The sequence below is a fragment of the Carcharhinus amblyrhynchos genome, chromosome 15 (genome assembly GCF_965287045.1).
Source record: "Carcharhinus amblyrhynchos chromosome 15, sCarAmb.v2.hapA, whole genome shotgun sequence".
NCBI lineage: Eukaryota > Metazoa > Chordata > Chondrichthyes > Carcharhiniformes > Carcharhinidae > Carcharhinus > Carcharhinus amblyrhynchos.
In genome coordinates, this window is record NC_137338.1 from 39863057 (window position 1) to 39885205 (window position 22149).

The 22149-nt window shown below is 39.7% G+C and overlaps 1 protein-coding gene across 1 annotated transcript in view; it reads right to left on the bottom strand.

The window, feature by feature from the left end:
• Window positions 1-13555, bottom strand: part of tspan7 (tetraspanin 7) — a 102746-nt gene extending 89191 nt beyond the window's left edge. The window contains exon 1 of the mRNA XM_080203864.1: window positions 13410-13555. Within this exon, the coding sequence (XP_080059990.1) occupies window positions 13410-13490 (81 nt within the window). The 5' untranslated portion in view covers window positions 13491-13555. The remainder of the gene's footprint in view (window positions 1-13409) is intronic.
• Between the last annotated feature and the right edge of the window lie 8594 nt (window positions 13556-22149).

A 22149-nucleotide genomic window follows, 5' to 3' on the forward strand; every position in this document is an offset into this window, starting at 1 on the left:
TTTGTTTTATGGTTGTGTTGTATTCTATGCCAAAGCCATTTCTTTCTCTTCATTTCAAACTGTGGACAGTAAGTAGGTAAAAGAGAAATCTAATCCTATCAGGCTATGGCTGGAATTCATCACAAGAGTTTGTTTTTGGGGCTGCGAGAATACAAATGTGGAAAAACAGTGGCTCCATATACTTAGTTTGTATGCTATTATTAGCAATGTTAACTAGAACAGCTTGTTTGCTGCATTGTTGAAAAGAAGAACTGACTGACTCAACTGTTTCCTTTCCAAACGAGTGCATCAGTTGATGCTTATGCGTAAATATTTATTCATAATTTTAAAAATTGAGCAAAAATATCAGAGGCAGGCATCTTGCCATTTTCCCATTAGCCACACTTGTTTGTGAGTTTTTGGTTTCCAGAAGTACATGCTGTCAAGGCTCAGTTAAGGGAAAAGGAGCCAGGCTTTCACCAGCACTCTGAAGATGTTTGTAGGAGGGGTTGGTAAAGTGTTGACAGAAGGCGTGAAGAGCGAAGTCCGATGTCTTCCAGCCACCAAGGGATATTCCCGAAGATGGGATGGAGATCACCCATTGAGTGAAGTGGGTGATCAATTAGTCCGGTTAACAATGTGACATTTTAAAAATCTCTTTAAACAATCCATAATCTCAAGGGATGAGACTTCACACTTATAACAGTTCAATTTCTGGTAAAGAGAGGATGATTAATGGTCATCAGTATTCTATCCCTGCACATTAAACGTGCAACAAGAGTTGTGTATTTTTTTGGTGCATTTCATCAAATGAAAACATTCATTAGAACATAAGAACCAGGAGCAAGAATAGGCCATCTGGCTGCTCCACCATTCAACAAGATCATGGCTGATCTTTTTGTGGACTCAGCTCCACTTACCCACCCGCTCACCATAACCCTTAATTCCTTTACTATTTAAAATTTATCTATCCTTGCCTTAAAAACATTCAATGAGGTAGCCTCAACTGCTTCACTGGGCAGGGATTTCCTCAGATTCACAACCCTTTGTGTGAAGAAGTTCCTCCTCAATTCGGTCCTAAATCTCCTTCCCCTTATTTTGAGGCTATGCCCCCTAGTTCTAGTTTCACCTGCCAGCGGAAACAACTTCCCTGCTTCTATCTTATCTATTTCCTTCAAAATCTTATGTGTTTCTATTAGATCTCCCCTCATTCTTCTGAATTCCAAAGAGTATAGCCCCAGGGTACTCAGTCTCTCCCCATAAGCCAACCCTTTCAACTCCCGAATCAACCTATTGAATCTCCTCTACACCCCTTCCAGTGCCAGTATATGCTTTCTCAAGTAAAGAGACCAAAACTGTACACAGTACTCCAGGTGTGGCCTCACCAGCACCTTATACAGCTGCAACACAATCTCACTGTTTTTAAACTCCATCCCTCTAGCAATGAAGGACAAAATTCCATTTGCCTTCTTAATTACCTGCTGTACCTGCAAACCAACTCCTTGAGATTACTGCACAAGGACACCCAGGTCCTTCTGCACAGCAGCATGCTGCAATATTTTAGCATTTAATTAATAGTCCATTTTGCTGTTATTCCTACCAAAATGGATGAACTCATATCTAGAAACATTGTGCTCCATCTGCCAGATCCTCGCCCACTCACTTAGATTACCTATATCCCTTTGCAGACTTTCAGTGTCCTCTGCACGCTTTGCTCTGCCATCCATCTTAGTGTCATCTGCAAATTTTCACACACTACATTTGGTCCCCAACTCCAAATCATCTATGTAAATCATGTACAATTGCAGTCCCAACGCTGATCCCTGATGCACACCATTAGTCACTGATCGCCAACCAGAAAAACACACATTTACCCCTGCTCTTTGCTGTCTGTTAGTCAACCAATCCTCTATCCATGCTAATACATTATCTGTGACACTATGCATCTTTATCTTATGTAACAGCCTTTGGTGCAGCATCTTGTCAAATGCCTTCTGGAAATCCAGATACACTACATCCACAGGTTCCCCATTGTCTACTGCACATGTAATATTCTCAAAGAATTCCACCAAATTAATCAAACATGACTTTTCCTTCATGAACCCATGCTGCATCTTCCAAGGAGCATTATAAAACAAAGTACTGAAACAGTTCTTATCAAAGTCAGAAATCACATCCTATCCAATGGGTGGGATTTTCCAGCTCGTCCCACCAATGAAATCCTCTAGTTCCACTGAAGGCCGCTCCCCTGATGCAGGTTTCCCCAGTGGCAGGAGGGATGAGCCACACAAAATGCCACAGACATTGGCGGGATCTTCTGATCCCACCAGCAGCCAATGGTGAACTATCTCTGCCACCGGAAGTCACGCTGCGGGGGTGGGAAATCCCACATATGTAACTGTAACAAAGATAAACTTTTCATCTTCATCCTTTTCAATCTGTCTGCAGTCTTTCCATAGTTAACTACGCTCTCCTATTCCAAAGCCTCTTTACTGTCATTTAGCTGCTTGGGCCTGGTCCCACCCACTTCCATTCTTATCTATTGAATCATAGCCAAAGAATTACTTTCAATGGGCTTTCTTTCTGCTCTTGTGGCATTACTTCTCATATCTATCCTTAGTCTCCTCCTTTTTCCTCATCTCCATGCTGCCCTGAATGGAATTATCCAAAACCATAATGATGGTTTTCACATTTGCAGTAATGACACCAAGTTCCACCTCACCACCATGGCTCCATCACTGTTGATAAACTATCAGACTGCAGACATTTCCTCCAATTGAATATTAGAAAGACTGAAACCATTATTTTCATTCCCCGCTCCAAACTGTGTTTCCTAGCTACCAACTCCATTCGTCACCTTGGCAACAGTCTGAGGTTAAGCCAGTTTATTCAAAAATGTGTTGTCACATTTGATGTCGAGATGAGCTACCAACCTCCTATTCATGCTGTCACCAAGACCACACACTTCTACCCTAGTAAGGTGACCCTATTTTACCTTATCACAGCCTATCTGTTCCTGAAGCCCTCATTTGTGCTTTCATTACCTCTCGATGCAACTATCCCAATGCACACCTGGCTGGTCCCTCACATTCTACCCTCTGTAAATTTGGCTTCCAAAACACTGCTGTCCATGTGTTAACTGGCAGCAGGTCCCATTTCTCTGACACCCATGTGTTTGCTGATCTACATGGGCTTTTGAGCAAGCAGCATTTTGATTTTAAAATTCTCACCTCTGATTTCAAATCCCTCCCTGGTCTCACCATTCCCTATCTCTATAATCTCTTCCAGCCCACAACACTCTTGAGATGACTGCACTCATCTAATTCTGGCCTCTCGTTCATCCCGTTTTAATTATTTCACTATTTGAGACCATGCACTTCAGATGTCTAGGCCCCACATTCTGAATACCATCCCTCACCTCTCCGTCTAAACCTTACTTTACACACCTTAAAATCTCCTCAAAATCTACTTCTTTGACCCACCTCTTGGTCTTCTGATGTGACAACTCCTTATGTTGCTTGGTACCACAATTTATTTTATAATGCTCCCATGAAGCACTTTCAGACATTTAAATACATCATAGGTGCCATAAAAATAACAATTGTTTTTGTTGTCATTCAAAATTATCACATAATTGAAACAATACCAGTGCTTATAATTACTCGGCTTAACTTTTTATGGTGAGTTTAACGTGCACTGAATGTGAAAATGTAGCAATTTCATGAAAAGGAAGCTTAAGTGCTATTTGATGTTTTGTAGAGTGCTGCACTGGAAATTGGCAACAAGTTGTAGTGAATCACAATTCATAGAGTATCTCTTCCTCTCTACAAATGACTGTACAGTTTACTTAATAACAGCGTGCATTGCTCAAATTGTATTTTTTACTTTTCTGGTAAAATCTGGCCTATTGTAGCCAATCCTTTGTATTTATTTACATATGGTAAATAATGTTCCTCAAACAAAATAGACTGGCTTGTGCAGACCATAAACCAACCTGTTCCTGTGCTGTATGTTTTATGTAGTAATAGACACCATGCCTATATACACAGGCACAGATTATTATGCATGTTCTAAAGAGTACTTCAGAAGAAGAGAACGCTGAGTAATGTAGCTGACTGTTGTAGCATTCAAGTTGCTGGTCTTGCTGAGGTCATCTAAGCTTACAAAGACTGGGGATCAAAACTGGGACTTTTTTTTGCTCTTTATTCTCTGAATAAATTTGCTGAACTGCTAAAAACTGCTTAATTGCAGTCTTATATAAAATAATTAAGGTTCACTAGAATTTAATTTTTAAGCTTTAAAATATTCTGATTCTAGTAAGCTAAACACCACTAATTTTTAAAAAAGCTCCATAAAAATCCATTTGTTTAACTTTGTGCAGCTAAAACTGAAAATAATTGTGAGCAACAGACTTCCAAAATATATTGTATCTTGCATTAATATTTGAAAGTAATGTAATGTACATTTTAGTAATTTTCTGAAAAATGTAGAAATGTATTTTGTTGTGAAGCCACCAATTCCTGCACTATATATTATGTTAGTAAACATTATTTAAATATTACTGAGGCAAATTCTAAGAATGTATGTCCAGTCAACCTACCCAAACTCCATTATTACACATTCAATACTCTCACTACATGTCACAACTGTGGAGGGATTTCTCTCAAAGCCAACTGTGACAATACTATGTCTTTACAAAATGTATTTTTATTATGTTTCTCTGCAGTTTTTTTCAAACAGGTCCTGGTGTTAACATAAGAACATAAGAAATAGGAGCAGGAGTAGGCCATTTAGCCCTTTGAGCCTGCCCCGCCATTCAATAAGATCATGGCTGATCTGAAGTGGCTCAATTCCACTTTCCCGCCTTCTCCCCATAACCCTTAATCCCCTCGCTTATCAAAAACCTATCTACCCATGTCTTAAATATATTTAGCGAGGCAGCCTCCACCACTTCAACGGGCAGAGAATTCCAGAGATTCACCACCCTTTGAGTGAAGAAGTTCCTCCTCAACTCCGTTCTAAACTGCCCCCCCTTTATCTTGAGGCTGTGCCCTCTAGTCCTACTGTCCTTTCTGAGCGGGAAGAGCCTCTCCACCTCTATCCTATCCATCCCATTCATCATCTTGTACGTCTCAATGAGATCTCCCCTCATCCTTCTAAACTCTAACAAGTACAAACCTAGTTTATTCAGCCTCTCCTCATAGCTCAACCCCCTCAACTCCGGTATCAGCTGAGTGAATCTCCTCTGCACTCCCTCCAAGGCCAAAATATCCTTGCGCAAGTGCGGCGACCAAAACTGCACACAGTACTCCAGCTGCGGCCTCACCAGTGCCCTGTACAGTTGCAGCAAGACCTCCCTACTTTTATATTCAATTCCCCTTGCTATGAAGGCCAGCATCCCATTCGCCTTCCTGACCACCTGCTGCACCTGCAAGCTGGGTTTTTGCGACTCATGCACAAGGACCCCGAGGTCCCTCTGCACCGCAGCATGCTGCAGCTTTTCGCCATGTAAGTAGTAGTCCTTCCTACCATTATTCCTACCAAAGTGGACAACCTCACACTTGCCAACATTAAATTCCATTTGCCAGTTCCTCACCCATTCGCCTAGCCTATCTAGATCCCTCTGCAGACTTTCCACACCCTCCGCACAATTTACCGTTCCACCAATCTTTGTGTCATCAGCAAATTTTGACACCTTACACTCGATTCCCTCCTCCAGATCATCTATATAAATGGTAAATAGCTGAGGCCCCAGCACCGATCCCTGAGGCACTCCACTAGTCACCAACCGCCAATCCGAATAGCACCCATTGACGCCCACTCTCTGCCTCCTATTTGACAGCCAATCCCCTATCCACGCTAACACCCTACCCCCAACTCCATGCCCCCTAACCTTCTGTAACAACCTCTTGTGTTATTGTTGCTGTGATATCTGAGTCAGGGTCCTCTAATTGCTACTGAAGTAATATAGTGGGCATCTTGTTTATATTTAATCTGGGCTAAAGCAGTGTCCTGGAGTTTTATAACCCCTTTGGAACTGTTCAGTGGAGCATGATCGACAGGTCAGATGTTGGCTTTGGAAAGTTCTTCTCCCACAGGAAAAATCCAAGGTTTTAGTTTCATTTTGCCAGAAGCTGTTTGGACTGCAGGTTGAAAGCACTGTTTTCTTGGTTCTCTCCCCATGATGTTGGAATTCCTGCTGTCTATGAGTTGCTAGCAAAAAGAAGAGGCAAGCAGTATCTCTATCTCTCGAGGGGTACTGAAAATTCCAGGACTTGGAAGTCGGTGTTCTAATTCAACATCCAAAGGACTAAATCACAGCAGGTGTTAAAAAGCTACAAAATCCAGCATCACATGAGCATACTTGCTTTCTATGCCAAGTCTAGAATGGGATGTACATTTGGGGAGTTGTTTGATTTGGAAAAGTATACTTAGCTGTTAATGGTTATTCTTTTGAAAAAGTTGTATTGATTTTTCTTATTATAGTTTAACCATGTACTTAAATAAACTTTGTTTGATAAAAGCTTCTTAGTGGGGTCACTCGAATCATACCTGGAGTGAAACATCTTATGCTCATCCATGCCAAATTCAAAGTTCAAAACCTATAGTCTAGGCTGACTTCATAAAACACCTTAGAGCTTCTGGCCTGGGTCATAACAAAAGTGGTCCAGGAGAGGAATGATAAAAGCAAGGAAAATTGTTGTGGTTGAGTAATATAGCAATTTTTCAGTAAAACTGGTTGATCAATTTTTTTGGGGCTTTTATTGCATAAAATTATATTGAGGGAAGTCACATTGACCAATTGTTTGTAAACTTTGATGATTATCACTTAACCAATTTGGTTTTCCACATTTAGCAAGAGCAGATAAATGAGTTACATTTAGGTGAGATGAAATTAATCACTAGACATTAGAGGCTGATCCTAGCAGAATAAAGGTGATATTACTGTAGAATAAAATCAGATTGATACAGACAGATAAATCATATCTAGATAAAATGCCAATCAAAGTACTTTGCCAGGTTTACTAATAAGGTTGCCAAATTGTTACACTAGCAATCACACGTCCATAATATTTTTAACATCAATCAAATAATGGACCAGAATGTTACAAAAGAAGATTTACGCTGAAGCAAACACTGCATACATTCCTGCAAAAATAAAAATGACCCACCCAGATGCTGGCAAGATTTACCCATTCAATAGACTCACTATTAAGAATTTAGACATTCTTTCATTCAGAGGGGATATCCAAGGCAGCACGGTCCTAAATCTGCAGTGACTTCCTGGACTGACACACTAGTTTAGACAAATCTAATATTGATCTTATAAATACACTCTGGCAAACTGGTATCCCAATTGGTTCACATCCATCCTAGCTTTACACTGGAGTATTGACCACAAAATAGGAGTGTCAGCTCTACATCTGAATCCTTTGCAGTTAAACAATATATTGCTGCTGCTGGCTCAGTCACTGCACCCCTTCAACAGCACTTTAAAATTCAACTTGTAGTTTCCAATATCCTGATGAAGGCAAGAAAGGAATAGACATTAAAAAAAGGTAAACATAATAATAATACTACACATGCAAGCTTACTTGTTATTGTTTTTCTTTAAAACTTGCTATTGATTTATTCTTGGGATGTGCCCATATTTATTGCCCACCCAGTTCTACTTTCCCTAAGCAGGTGATGCATTTTGAACACCATTGCAGGTGATTAACAATTCAGTAGGTTGCTGATACCTTCAGGATCAAGAATGTAGGATAGAAATTGAGTCACATGTGGGCTAAATTTGGAAGGTTACCTTCTTTAAAGGTGTTTAGTAAATGCGTTTGTTTTTTTACAACAGCTCACATTAATGTGTTTTTCCCCCTGCTGCCAGACTGCAATTGATCAATTGCATAATTAAATTTCACATTGTGCCACATTGGGATTTTAATTCAAGTTCCATATCTACTCCCTATTCAGTGATTGAGGCTGAGGATATTGCATAAAAAGGATAGCCCAGCTACAGCAAAGTTGAGGCTGCATCAACCACTATTTTACACATAACTAATGGCTTATGATTTGAAACTATCTTACAAATTGAACACTTTCAGAAGATAGTAGCGTATTGAATAATTATTCTGCTGTGATAATAAATGATGCAGAAAGTTCGATCATTATTACAGTGGTTTTCTTCAAGTATCTTCTTTATATGCCACTCTCTTGATCTGCTATGCTCTATGCCTGACCTAAAGGAAATGCAGATGACTTGCTGGGACTCTACCAGAGACACTATGATCGTGGTAGCAGAGAGGTGTGCAAGAAAGGCCAGGAATTACCCTTGCACACTTTCCAGCTACAGTAACCATTGTTTGCCTAATTGAGATCAAATATCTTGGCATAAATCAGAAAAAATCAATCCTGTACTCTTTGGACATCTATGGTTTAATATTATGCTGGCCAGGGTATTTACTTATTAGACTTGAGCTTACAGGGGTGATATTATTGATAACAGAGAATGCATGTCTAGGATAATGAGAATAAAAAAAAAATGCAGTGCTACTTCAAATTATTCTGCTCAACTAAATATAGAAAATTAGCTCTGGGCCTTGTTCCTGTCTGAACTATACAGTATTATAACATGTTTATTGCCAGCGTTGCTTGCTTTATAAGCTGGCCACTTTTTTAATACCGAAATAAGTGAGGAAACTCCCCACTGTAATTTCTGAATATTCTTAAATTCATATGTCATATTATTCATAACATTCATATTAAAACAAACAGTGAATGTACTGGAGGAAGTCAGCATTATAATTGTTACCATATATCACGTTTAAGTACCTTAATCTGATATGCCTTCAAATAATTTCTGTTGGGTCTATTCTACTAAAACACTTTAATATGTAGATTTTTACATTATAGATTTTTGCCTTCTATATGTACATATATATATTTATAAAAGTGCTTAACTTGAAGAAAGCCCCCTAAATTATATGATTCATTCACCCATATGGCAGGCTCAGTTGATGCAAGTGCTATATTTGTTAAACAATACTAATTTGTACTGTTATGGTAAATGGGGTAGAATTTTCATTAAATTGGGCCCAAAATTAGCCAAAGCAGAACAAAATAAAATTCAAGATATTTCAAGCAGAAGTTCCTTAGCACAAATAAGTTTATGTGGTCCTTAGCAATGGTTTAAAAAATATTGTGCTGAAAATTGGTTTCACCCATGGAGTGACCACACCTTCAATCAAATCAGTGACCATGCCGCTGCCAATAATTGGATTGAAGTTTCTTTATTAGTCACAAGTAAGGCTTACTGCAATGAAGTTCCTGTGAAATTCCCTTAGTTGCCACAGTCCAGCACCTTTTCGGGTCTATTCACCTAACCAGCATGCCTTTCAGAATGTGGGAGAAAACTGAAGCACCCAGAAGAAGCCCATGCAGACACGGAGAGAATATGCAAACTCCACACTGACAGTGTCCCAAGCTGGGAGTTAAACCTAAGTCCCTGCAGTGCTAACCACTGTGCTACCATGTCACCCCAGGTATAACAGAAGAAGAGCCCAGCAATCTACCAAATGGGTTGCTCTGAATTCCTGGAGGAGATGGAAGAAGTTTTCCACTAGGGATGACAATTGGACATTAAGTAGAGGTACCTCTTGAAGAAGATAATATAACCTTACTATTCAATAACTGTTATGCAACATCAGAGTCCCAATTTATGGGAACAAAAATTAGGATTGATATGTCAGAGAACCCATTGCTGGCTATTTACACCATGCATTAATATGAGAGCCTAAATGTTATTGTTGTTCTGATTCATACTAATCAGGATGGCTATTGTAAGAGCATTTGATCAGGATGTATTAGAGGTTCTTAAAATTAAGCCTTTTTAGGTCCAGGGGTATGAATGCCCTTTTAGAAGTTTTTGAACATGAAAAAATGTTTAATTTAGTAAGAAATTGCTGACTGTACATCAATTAAACTAATAAATATGTCTATATAGTTTGTTGAGATCTGTTTTCAGTTATTTGTAAACCAGCTACTCACAAAAGGTGACTAAACATTCTTACTAAAAATACCTATTTTTGTGGTAAATCAATTTAATCTTTATTAATAAATCTGCAACAGGTTACTGCTCTTACATACATGAGGAATATTTTATAATGCAAGAAGGAACATTCTACTATTCGGCCTGATTGTGTGGGCTCACAGTCGATTTTGCATTTTTTAAATTATATAGATGAGTTTGAATAATGATTGAATTATTAAAATCAGTTTGGAAAAACAGCACAATTTGTGCCTCAATTGTCAATGATGCCCAAAGCAGAAACTCAGCTTCATATTGTCCACAGCGCAGGTTACATATTTTTGCTCATGGACTCTACAGAATGGTATAAATGAAATGGTGGGAGGAGGGAGAATTGTTACATATTTAAGACAAAATTTTGACTTTGAACTGAATAATTATTGATTGTGTAAAAAGGTTCATCGATGATGATAACCTTAGGAATTTAATTTCCTCTAATTGGAGTTAAACATTTTCCTCACCTAAATGTGAAATTAATTTATAAGATTGAGCGTGCTGTGTTTGGAAACCAGTAAAGCAGATCTGAAGGTTTACACTCTGATGTGAAAAAGCTATTAAAGCTATTACAGTAAATGCAAGGTCATTTATGAAATAGTTAAGAATGGCAAACCTGCTTCTCATTGCATCTAAAAATTTCCAAGCCCTACCTTCTTACTATAACTAGGAACTAAAAAAAAATCCTACTTGGTTAAATTGTTGCCGCTTGTTTTTTTCACTGATCAGACTGGAAACCATCCTGACTATGAAACATATTTGATTTATTTTAGCTTTGCAATCTGGGAGATAATGAAATATCCTTGCAGCGTTCTTCAGCAGGCTGATCAGGTGACAAACTTGATAAACACTTCATGCCAACCTCATTATTAAAAGGAGGTGGCAGTGTTCCAGTTCCTTTATTTTCGTGTTCTTGATGAATGACAGAAAACATACTACAGCCACTATTATGCTTTTACTGTGAATGCAAAACAACCATGACAGAAATGGTATCAGAAGATCTCTGCCCGTTGTGTTAACCCTTCCTAATTCAAAATACTGCAATGAATATAAGGTGTCCAATTTTGCAGAAGAAAGCAAAGAACTGTAAATTATGATAAAGGCCTTCTTGATGAAGTGTATCAACAAACACAACAACAACTTGCATTTATACAGTACATTAGTACATATAATGCACTATTGTAAAACCTTCCAAGGGACTTCAGAGGAACATAAACAGACAAAAACTGGCATCAAGCCAACAGAGGAGATATTAGGACAGATTACCAAGAGCTTGGCCCAAGAGGTCATGAGTGAACATTGCTAGAATGGACAAATTCAGTAATTCAGGTTAAATTATAAATCTTATCATACCTTGGCATCCTATTTGATTCAGATGAGCTTCCAACCTCATATCTACTCCATCACCAGGCTTGCCTATTGCACCTCAATAGCATCACCCATCCTCCAACCCTGTGCCTGCTCATCTGCTGCTGAACCCATCAAAGACTTTGTTACCTGCAAATCCAATTCCAATATGCTCCTGGCTAGCCTACCACCTTGCACCATTTGTAAACTTGAGTTCATCCAAAATTCTGCTGCCGATATCCTTGCTTGGACTAGATCCCATTCATCTATCAACCCTATGTTAGTTCCTGGTCCAGCAGCACCTCAATGTTAAAATCTTCATCCTTATCTTCAAATACCTCTGTGGCCTCACCCTTCCCTACTTCCTAGCCCTACAAACCTCCAGGTTCTTGATGCTCTTCCAATTCTAGCCTAAAGTGTAGTCCTGACTTTAATTTTTGTCCCTGTCCAGTCCCTGGTTTCTGGAATACCCTCCCTAAACCTTTTTGTCTCTTTACCTCTGTCTCCTACTTCAAGACATTCTTGCAACCTGTATGACCAAGCTTTTGGTGATTGGCCCTAATATCTCCTTATGTCAAATTTTGTTTCATAGTGTTCTTGTGAAGTACCTTGGGAGATTTTACAATGTGAAAGGTGCTATGTGGATGCAAGTTGTTGTAATGTGAGGGAACCAAACACTAGTAAGTCGGTCCATTCACAATTTACACAAGTGAAAAACATCTGCAAATCTTTTATTCTAGATGGACATCTAGCTGTAGAATCCTAAACACAGATTTGTTGAAATCAACATCTCTCCCTGCTGTGATCCTTTCATCAGCATTTTCAATTGCCATATAGGTAGCCAACGAATTATGTGGTGAGTGAAACCACTAGCCAAATCAAAGAATAAACTAGGATAACTACAAGACTGCCACGAACTTAGAGTCAGACATAAATTGTTAATCCACTTGCTGTAAACAGTACGTTTATACACGGCTGAAAATAATACATTCGTTATGGGATCACTTGTTAACGTACCAGACATAACTCAAACATCGCAGGCTTTAAATGTATCTGCAACATGTTGTATAGAATAATCACTGGCTTGTCACTATTAACGTATTCAGGTCTGAACCCAAAATTAAACTCGGTTCTTCGGCTTTTCCATGATAAATCCTTACCAACGAACCAAGTGTCGCACCAGTAAAAAAAATTGTTGGGGAAATGAAGTAAGTACATACATCCAATAATTCCTGGTTTGATAAAACCTACCTACAAACGTCACATGCAGGTGGAAAGCACTGCAGTGGAACAATAAGTCACTGTGTCAAATGTTGACTAAATTGTTTTTTAAAAAAAAAACACAAGGAAATTATTCAGCAATGCGGCATGTGTGTGTGGCTAATATTTTCTTTAGAGAGATGGATTGTATAAATATATCCGTGGACCGTAGGTATCAATTTGTATCTTAAGAGGAGGAAAAAATAAGCCTAAGGGAATGCGAAGACGAAGGAAGTTGCTTTGGATGTCCTCAATGGGCTGAGGCGGTGTCAGTGAAAACATTAATTCGCACGTTAAATATTATTTCTCTTAAATGATCGATTTAGTACGCAGGCGAATAATTTAAACAGAGCAAACAAACTTGGGTGGTGGTGGTGGTGGCGGCGGGGGGAGCTTCTGTATGAGACTGATGATCTTTCATGTTTGCTGCAGTACCCGCACATCTCTCTCTCTCTCACACACACACACACACACACACAGCGACCAGTGCGTCAGTATTAAAAACATCCGCATATCACATACAAAAAAAAGCTTTTTTTCTAAACACGCCACTGCCGCACTCAGATCCTGTAAATCTATCTGGCCAACACGCAAATCAAGGGGACGAGGGGGTCAATTCTGGAAAAGTGGGTTCCAGTATCTCACCTTTTTATTGGTGCCAAGCACAACAAAATACTAATTATTTTTTTCCCCTCTTTGTCGCTTCTATTCAGGTGCTAAAGAATAGGAAATAATCAATCGGCCTTACCCAGAAAACGAAGCTGTAGATGATGAGGAGTGTTTTGAGACACGTTATCACCGGTTTAGTCTCCATTCGCCGCGATGCCATAATAATGTATGCGTTCACGCTCCAGTGCCTGTGCTGTAGCCTCCTCCTCCCGGCGCACAGGAGACTGCAGCACTCCTGTCATTCGGCGGCGGCGCTGCGTCAGCGGACCAATCGCCAAACTCCCATTACATCAGCTCCGCAATGAGCCCAAAGGCAGCGGCTCCACGCAGGGGACAGAGAGAGAAAGAGAGAGTCACAGCTTCACCCTGTGGAGGAGCCGGCCCCAGCACTGAGCTCCGCCACCAGACCCAACGTGTTAGAGCTGCGCCAGGCGGAGTCGGTGCAGGTACGGCGGGGAGAGCCTCTCATTGATGCTCTGATTGATGGCAATCCGACAGGTTCCTTCACGGGGGAGAGGGAAGTGGCGCAGCAGCAATGCTGAAAGAGCGAGTTCCAGCAGAAAGGTGCAAGCTAATTTGAGGAAAGCTGTCAGTGAGGAAAGTAGAAATATATTTGTGCCAGGAAATGGAAGCGAGGCGACAAAGATTTAGGGCTGTGAATGCTGCATCCTCACGTTTCTGCAGGCAAGCCATCGCTCAGAATTTGACAGCGCAGAGGCAAACCATTCGGCTGAAGTGGCTGGTGTTTATCCGCAGGAGTCTCCTTCCCCCCTCCTTCACCTCACCCCATCTTCACAACCCTCATCCTTCATTCCTTCCTCATGTCACATTCCAGCTTTTTCTCAAACTGGATTGTGTGTGGAAGTGGAAGAATCGCAATATTTCCAAAATTTACCAAAAACAAAATTAATGTTCAATAAACATGAACGAAAAATTTAGAACTATTACAAAGAAAATATGAAGTGAAAAACATTGAAACCGAAATGTGTGCCATCTACCGAGGTTATTATTCTTAACTGGTTGAGTAATTCTATCGCCTATTTGGTAATGGATGAGACGGATATGGTGAAGAAATGAATGGACTTCTGGATTGTTGCACTCGATTTCATATATACAAGTAAAATTGGAAGGGGCTCAGAACAAGGAGCACTTAAAAATTATGTTAATAAATGTGCAGAGCTCTATTTAGGTAATTCTGAGCGAATACTTAATTCAGAATAATTCAACATGTTGCAACAAATCTTTCAAAACGGTTCTATCTTTGCCTCATTCCTAAATAGTAAGGGCAATTGCATTTTTAAACGTGAATATTCCCTGAAAATTGTCCATGAAAGAATGACAGCTGAAGATTTCTGCCAATGGAAATTTGTATGATTGATGTCTTATCCGACCTGTCCTGGATTAGACAAGGTATTCTTGTTGGGAACAAAAACAGTTTGCCCAATCTTCTTTAACTCCCACAGTTGGCGTCACTGAATGGACACTTCCCGTCCCCCACCACTGATCCCTCACGTTTTCCAAGGTTGGTCAGTTGCAGGACAAATCTTACAAAACAAAGCAATAAACAGTTGGGCAAACTTTAATTTCCACACTCTAAATGTTTGAAATATTCGTCTAATTGGAAAGCAAGTTCTTTGTAGGATCCACTTTTATTTTAATCAGTTTCAATATTTCCACTTATGTGTGTCCATGTCTTTAATTCAAGATGTTTCTGAGGCTGGTCGTGGTATTTTTTTCTGTAGCTTTCCTTTTTCTATGTGTTTTGTAAGATGTTCATATACCTCTGCCCCAGAACATTACCCCCCGCCCCCCCCCCCCAGGTTCTTTTTAACATCTCACCCTCAGTTGAAGCGGTTGAAACCAACATTTACTGTGAAAGGCTTGTCAGCTTGACGTTATCTCTGCAACGAAGCTGTGTTTGCCACACACTGCATGTACCAGCAATATATAAGCTTCTTTGAAGTTTTCACAACGCTGCATTGAGACAACGCTGAAAACATTTCAACTATGTGGATAAAAATATTTTATATTGCTGAATTTGTAAGAATGACTCATTACTGTGTCACGATGAGTCTTCCCCCCCCCCGTGTAAGGAAACAGGTGGAGTCCCCTCGAAAGCTTGTGAGTTTACGATCAAATAAATCGGTTGGACTAAAACCTGGTGTTGTCAGACTTTTTACTGTGTTTACCCCAGTCCAACGCCGGCACATCCACATCATAATTGCGTATGAACTGTGGAATGTTTGATTTCTTTCAGTCAGATGAAAGATCGCCGACCTGAGACTCCATTTCTCTCTTCACAGAATGCTGCCAAAGCTGTTCACTATTTCCAGCGTTTTAATGTTAGATTCCCAGCATCCAAGGCAATTTGTTTTAATTTCTAACGGCATCCGCCCACAGGGATGTATTTGAGACCAGGAGGCCTGCCACACGGGAGATCAAGCCGATATTCTGCAACTCACAAGTCTATGCTATTGTGATGCCCCCCAACTGCTTATCCTCCAGCTGTAAGGGTATTTCACGGTTAGTCTTTGCGAGAAGGTGTTAACTGAAAGAGTCTTCAAAAATGATGTCGCATGCATCAATTCTCGAGAGATTCAATTTATATATTTAGATCCTGACCATTTCAGCAGAAATCTCTGTTCAGGGATTGAAACTGGGCTTGAGTTACTGCACAGAAATCAAAAGGTTATAATCTTCCCGCAAGATTAGTAGATTCCATCGGTCTTAATTGAAGACGGCACTGCCTGATCACCAGAATTCTGTGACAAAAGGAGAAAATTTCCCTTGATTACTATTTATTAACTTTAATCTAGTGTTGTGAGACTTCTTGCTGTGCCCACCCCAGTCCAATGCTGGCATCTTCACATCATATTTATTATTGGGTAGGCAGTTCTGGGAAAAGATTTCGACCTTAAGTGTTATTAGTGACTCTCCACAGAGAGACATGTTGCTGAAATATGAGCGTGTTAACAGCTATACTTACAACTAATTTAAGATAATCAGTCGAACTTCTGTGGCTGGATTCCGCACACCCGCACCTCCCTCCCAGTCATGGGCTGCGATAGTGAGGATGGATGACCATTGGCTGGAGACTGGATCTTCCAGCCCTGCTGCTGTCAACTAGCTTTTCTGTTGTTTATACCCTCTGCTGCCAGGAAACCCATGATTAGGGAGCACCGTTGATAGGACTGGGCGATTTTGTCCGTGGGAACAGCCAAAAAATTCCACTCATAATGTAGCTCATTTACACTTGCTAGGAGGGCCCGTTCTCTGAAAAGAAGAGGAATATATTCAAGTCTTGCATCTTTTCTGAATTATCCCAGAACTTGAAGAACTAATAGAGTCATAGAGTAGCCATCTTTTTTCTCTCCAGGTCAATGCCTCAACTCGACAGAATTGATCTGTCACCCACCCTGTCCTCTTGTGGTGTAAATAATTGTGATTGTTTGAAATTTGACATTCTTGCACTTGTCCTGACAAGTACATGACACAAATCTTCAACATCATATATTGTTTTTCAGCAGTTTTTTTGTTTTTATTTCAGACTTCCAGCATCTGGAGAAGTTTGTTTTGTAATTTTGTGTTTAAGTCTCAGGAAAGGGTCTTGCATCTAAAATCTCTTTTATTTCACGACCATTCGTGGGATGTGGGCTTCTGACTCAGAGGCAAGCATGGCACCTTTATGGACAATGTGTACTCTTATGCTATAGGATCGTGCAGAATTTATTGTAATTCAGAACAGTGCATTTTTTGCAAGGGACAATTTCTTATTATAATAAGATAATGTCCTATGAATGTGACAAAGAAAAAACGCTGTTGAATTAAAACTACTGTTCTTACATTTAAGTCCACTGCTGCATCAGTAAACACTATGTCCTCGACTCCCTGCTTTTTTGTCTCCAATATTTTAGAGACCAAACCTGACCCATGCTCCAAATTTTAATCACCGTTGTCTGTATATGGTTCATATACAAGGCAGGCAGTTAGTGGGTCCTTTCTCTCATTTGATAAACCAGCTATTTACTGTATTTCCAATATAGAAAGGAGCACAGGACAGGTCATCGCAGGCTGTGTGATCAAAGTCCCACGAGGTACCTTGGTGACCACAAGTTGTGATTCCACAACATCCATGGATTTATCAGGAGTTCTTCACTATTGGCTGGTACAGCAAGGAATTAAGCATGCTATGAACCTGAATTTTACAATGATTACTTTAAAACTGCTCATTTTAGCTTGGACAGTTATTTATTTTATACATGCTGCACCATTGTTTGGGGGGGGTGGGGGTTGGAGGCGGGGTAATTGTAAATATTGCTTATTTCCAGAAACCTGAATAGAAAATCATTCACTCTTCTATACAAAACAGGGCAGCCAGCAAATAAATCAGTGTCAAACAGAGATTCAGATCCTACTGTGCAATGGCAAAACACATTTTACATCAACATGCTACACAATCAAAATGTTGAAAACATAATTTCACTCTTTAGAGAAATATAATCCATACACACACAATGACATTCAAGAAGAGTTTGAAATGGACTGACCCATTAGAAGTGACAGAACATTATTGAAACAAGGTTATTGCCATCTACTTATCATTATCAGTTGATCAAAACTATCAAAGTAATCTTGGATTGAAAAGTATGTTGCTAAAAAAGGGATTCTGTTGTCGTGATAAAATAATGTGAAAAGTATTTAAAAAGTACTGTTTTTTTCACAAATGGATATTGTGTAGATATTATTACTGTTAGATTTGGCAGGACACAGTGTAAAGGCTGTGCCTCTAAATAACCCACACCAATGTGCCCCCTTGTGGATTCTAAGCTGTTTCAACAGTCTGTCAAAACATTTTAAGTATGTGTTTTTTTTGGTAATCTTTAAAAGGGCATTAAGCAAAAACCTGATACCGCACTCTGTTTTCAAGTGCAGTGTACTGGCAAACATTCCTGCATCTTTAATATCTTCCCAGGCTCACAAACATTCCCACAGTAATTATACATTCACCGTTTTTATAAACAATAGCTGTTGTCTGGGGGAACGTATGGGAACCTCAGAAGAGTTCACAAAGGCTAAGTGGTTTCTATGGGAACAATTGAACATACAAGCAGTGAAAGTATGTATGTATAAAATCATAATTTTTTAAATTTGTTTTGTATGATCTTCCTCAAGATTATACAAAATTCAATTGTCTTAATAGTTTCTGTTTACAAAAAAGCTAGCAAGAGAAAAATACATGGTGTTTTATAATGCATGTTTTTATATACAATGCCAATGAACATTTCATTGACATTTTACTCTTCCTAAGGTGTGGCATTAACACGTTTATAATTAAATTAAATTTGAAATCAGTGTTGATGATCTAAATGAGTTAAATTTGACATTCTCTATGAAATGAACAGAAATTGGTATAAAAACAAAAAATGTTGGAAACACATCGTAAGTGTCAACACCTTGATTCTTTTTTCACTGTGGATCCTTCATCCGAATTGATCCAGATATATACTGAGATTGCCACAAAAAATATCATCACATATCCAATTCATTGCAATATTACTTCACAGCTGACCGAGGGCTCAAAAGGACCTTGGAATCTCATTGTCAAATCAAGAATATCACAAGTATTGATAGATATTTATAAGGACAGAAATAGATCTGTGCAGCCTAGTTCTTCCATTTATCTTTTCCTGACTCTCATGTTGTTGTAACATGGCATTGTACTCCAATCCATTCTTTTGATTCATCACCTCCTTTCCTCTTTCACAGATGAATAAATGACCCCCATTGATTATTCACCTTATGTTTTCCTTTCTGTCTCCTTGAGAAGACACCTTCTCTATGCATTACACTTGTTTGGCAGCCCAGCAAATGCACTATGAATAGTCACAAAAACAAATTTAGATCCTGCCACTTTATAAGACCATAAGACTTGGGGGAAGAATTATGCCACTCAGCCCATCGAATCTGCTCCGCCATTCAAATCATGGCTGAGACTTTTCTCATCCCCATTCTCCTGCCTTTTCCCATAACCTCTGATCCCCTTTTTAATCAAGAACCTATCTATTTCTGTCTTAAAGACACTCAATGACCTGGCCTCCACAGTCTTCTGTGGCAAAGAGTTCCACAGATTCACCACTCTCTGGCTGAAGAAATTCCTCCTCATCTCTGTGTGAAAGATCACCCCTTTAGCCTGACATTGTGCCCTCTGGTTCTAACTTTTCCTACTAGTGGAAACATCCTCTCCACTTCCACTTTATTCAGGCCTCACAGTAAATTTCAATAAGATCCCCCTTCATCCTTCTAAACTCCAAGTACAGACCCAGAATCCTCAAAAGTTTCTCATATGAGCTCTTCATTCCAGAAATCATTCTTCTGAACCTCCTGTGGACCCTTTCCAAGGCCAGCACATCCTGCCTTAGATGTGGGGCCCAAAACTGCTCACAATATTCCAAATGGGGTCTGACCAGAGCTGTATACAGCCTCAGAAGTACATCTCTGCTCTTGTATTTTAGACCTCTTAACATGAATGCTAACATTGCATTTGCCTTCCTAACTGCTGACTGAACCTGCATGTTAACATTGCTAACATTGCATTTGCCTTCCTAACTGCTGACTGAACCTGCATGTTAACATTAAGGGAATCTTAAACAAGGACTTCCAAGTCTCTTTGTGCTTCTGATTTCCTAAGCATTTTCCCATTTAGAAAATAGTCTATGCCTCCATTCCTCCTTCCAAACTGCATAACCTTACACTTTTCCACATTGTATTCCATCCACTACTTCTTTGCCCTTTCTTCTAATCTATCCAAGTTCTTATGCAGCCCCCCGCTTCCTCAATACCTGTCCCTCTAAATATCTTCGTATCATCTGCAAACGTAGTAACAGTGCCTTCAATTCCTTCTTCCAACTAGTTATTATTGTGAAAAGTTTTGGTCCCAGCATTGACCCATGAGGCACACCACCAGTCACCGGCTGCCATCCTGAAAAAGACCCCTTTATCCCCATTCTCTGCCTTTTGGCAGTTAGCCAATCCTCTATCCATGCCAGGATCTTACCCTGAACACAATGGGCTCTTAAACTTATTTAACAGTCTCCAATGCAGCACCCTGTCAAAGGCCTTCTGGAAATCTAAATAAATCACGTCTACTGGTTCTCCTTCATCTAACTTCCTTGTCATCTCCTCAAAGTACTCTAACAAATTTGTCAGACGTGACCTCCTCTTGATGAAGCTATGCTGAGTCAGTCCTTCTTTATCATGCACTTCCAAGTACTCCGCAATCTCATCTTTAATAATGGACTCTAAAATCTTGCCAATGACTGAAGTCAGGTTAATCAACTTATAATTTTTTGTCTGCTGCCTCCCTCCTTTCTTAAACAGCAGTGTTACATTAGCTACTTTCTAGTCTTCTGGGACTCTCTCTTCCTCCAGTGATTCCTGAAAGATGACCACCAATGCTTCCACAATTTCCTCAGCTATCTCTTTCAGAACCCTGGGGTGTAGTCCATTTGGTCCAGGTGATTTATCCACCATCAGACCTTTCAGTTTCCCCAGAACCTTCTCCTTAGCAATGGCCACTGCACTTACCTGTGCCCCCTGATACTCCTAGAGCTCTGGCATCCCACTGATGTCTTCCACCATGAAGACTGACGCAAAGTAATTATTCAGTTCCTCTGCCATTTCTTTGTTTCCTATTATTACTTTCCCAGCCTCATTTTCCAGTGTCTATTTTTGCCTCTCTTTTACCTTTTATATGTTGAGAAAAGCTCTTCCTATCTTCTTTTATATTACTAGCTAGCTTACACTCATATTTCATCTTCTCCCACCTTATTGCTTTTTTAGTTGTCCTCTGCTTGCTTTTAAAGGCTTCCCAATCCCCTGGCTTCCCACCAATTCCTCCCCCCCCCCACACTTCATATGCTTTTATTTTGTTTTTATGCTGTCCTTGACTTCCCTTGTTAGCCATGGATGCCTTGTCCTCCCCTTAGCATGTTTCCTCCATTTTGGGATGAATTTCTGTTGTGCCTCCCGAATAACCCCCAAAACTCCTGCCATTGCTGTTCCACTGTCTTCCCTGTTAGACTCCCTTTCCAATCAACTCTGGCCAGCTCCTCTCTCATGTATTTATAGTTACCTTGATTTAATTGGTAAAACTGTTACAACTGATTTCAGCTTCTCCCTCTCAAACTGCAGGGTAAATTCTATCATATTGTGGTCACTGCTCCCTAAGGGTTCCTTCACCTTAATTTCCCTAATTATGTCTGTCTCATTACATATCACCAAATCTGTTTCCTAGTAGGCTCTGTCACAAGCTGCTCCAAAAAAAAATCTCTTAGACATTCCACAAATTCCTTTTCTTGGGATTCACTACCTACCTGATTTTCCCAGTCCTCCTGCTGGTGCTGTGTAATGCAGTATCAATGGGCTCCAGCATGAACATGTTGAAAATTGGAACTCAAGATCTGGAGATCTCAAAGTATATATAGAAATTGCAAACCACATTTGTATGTCTACATACTACACCATCAAAATGTTGAAAATTTAATTTGATTAAGAAATACACTATGGTACAAAAAGATATTAAGGAAGAGGTTGAAACAGAGTGATCTGTCAAAAATTATAGAAGATGATTTAAAAGATTGTTACCTAATTGTTATTGTTAGCTGAACTAGAGCACTCTTTAATCTGAAAATCATCAAAGTGAGCTTTGGTTGGAAAGTATGTTGAAATCGACTGGTATTTGTCTATTAAGTGCTATGTCCAGGAAAGATCATTCTACCTGCTAGGTCAATAGGATATGAAAATAAATCCAAAACTGCATG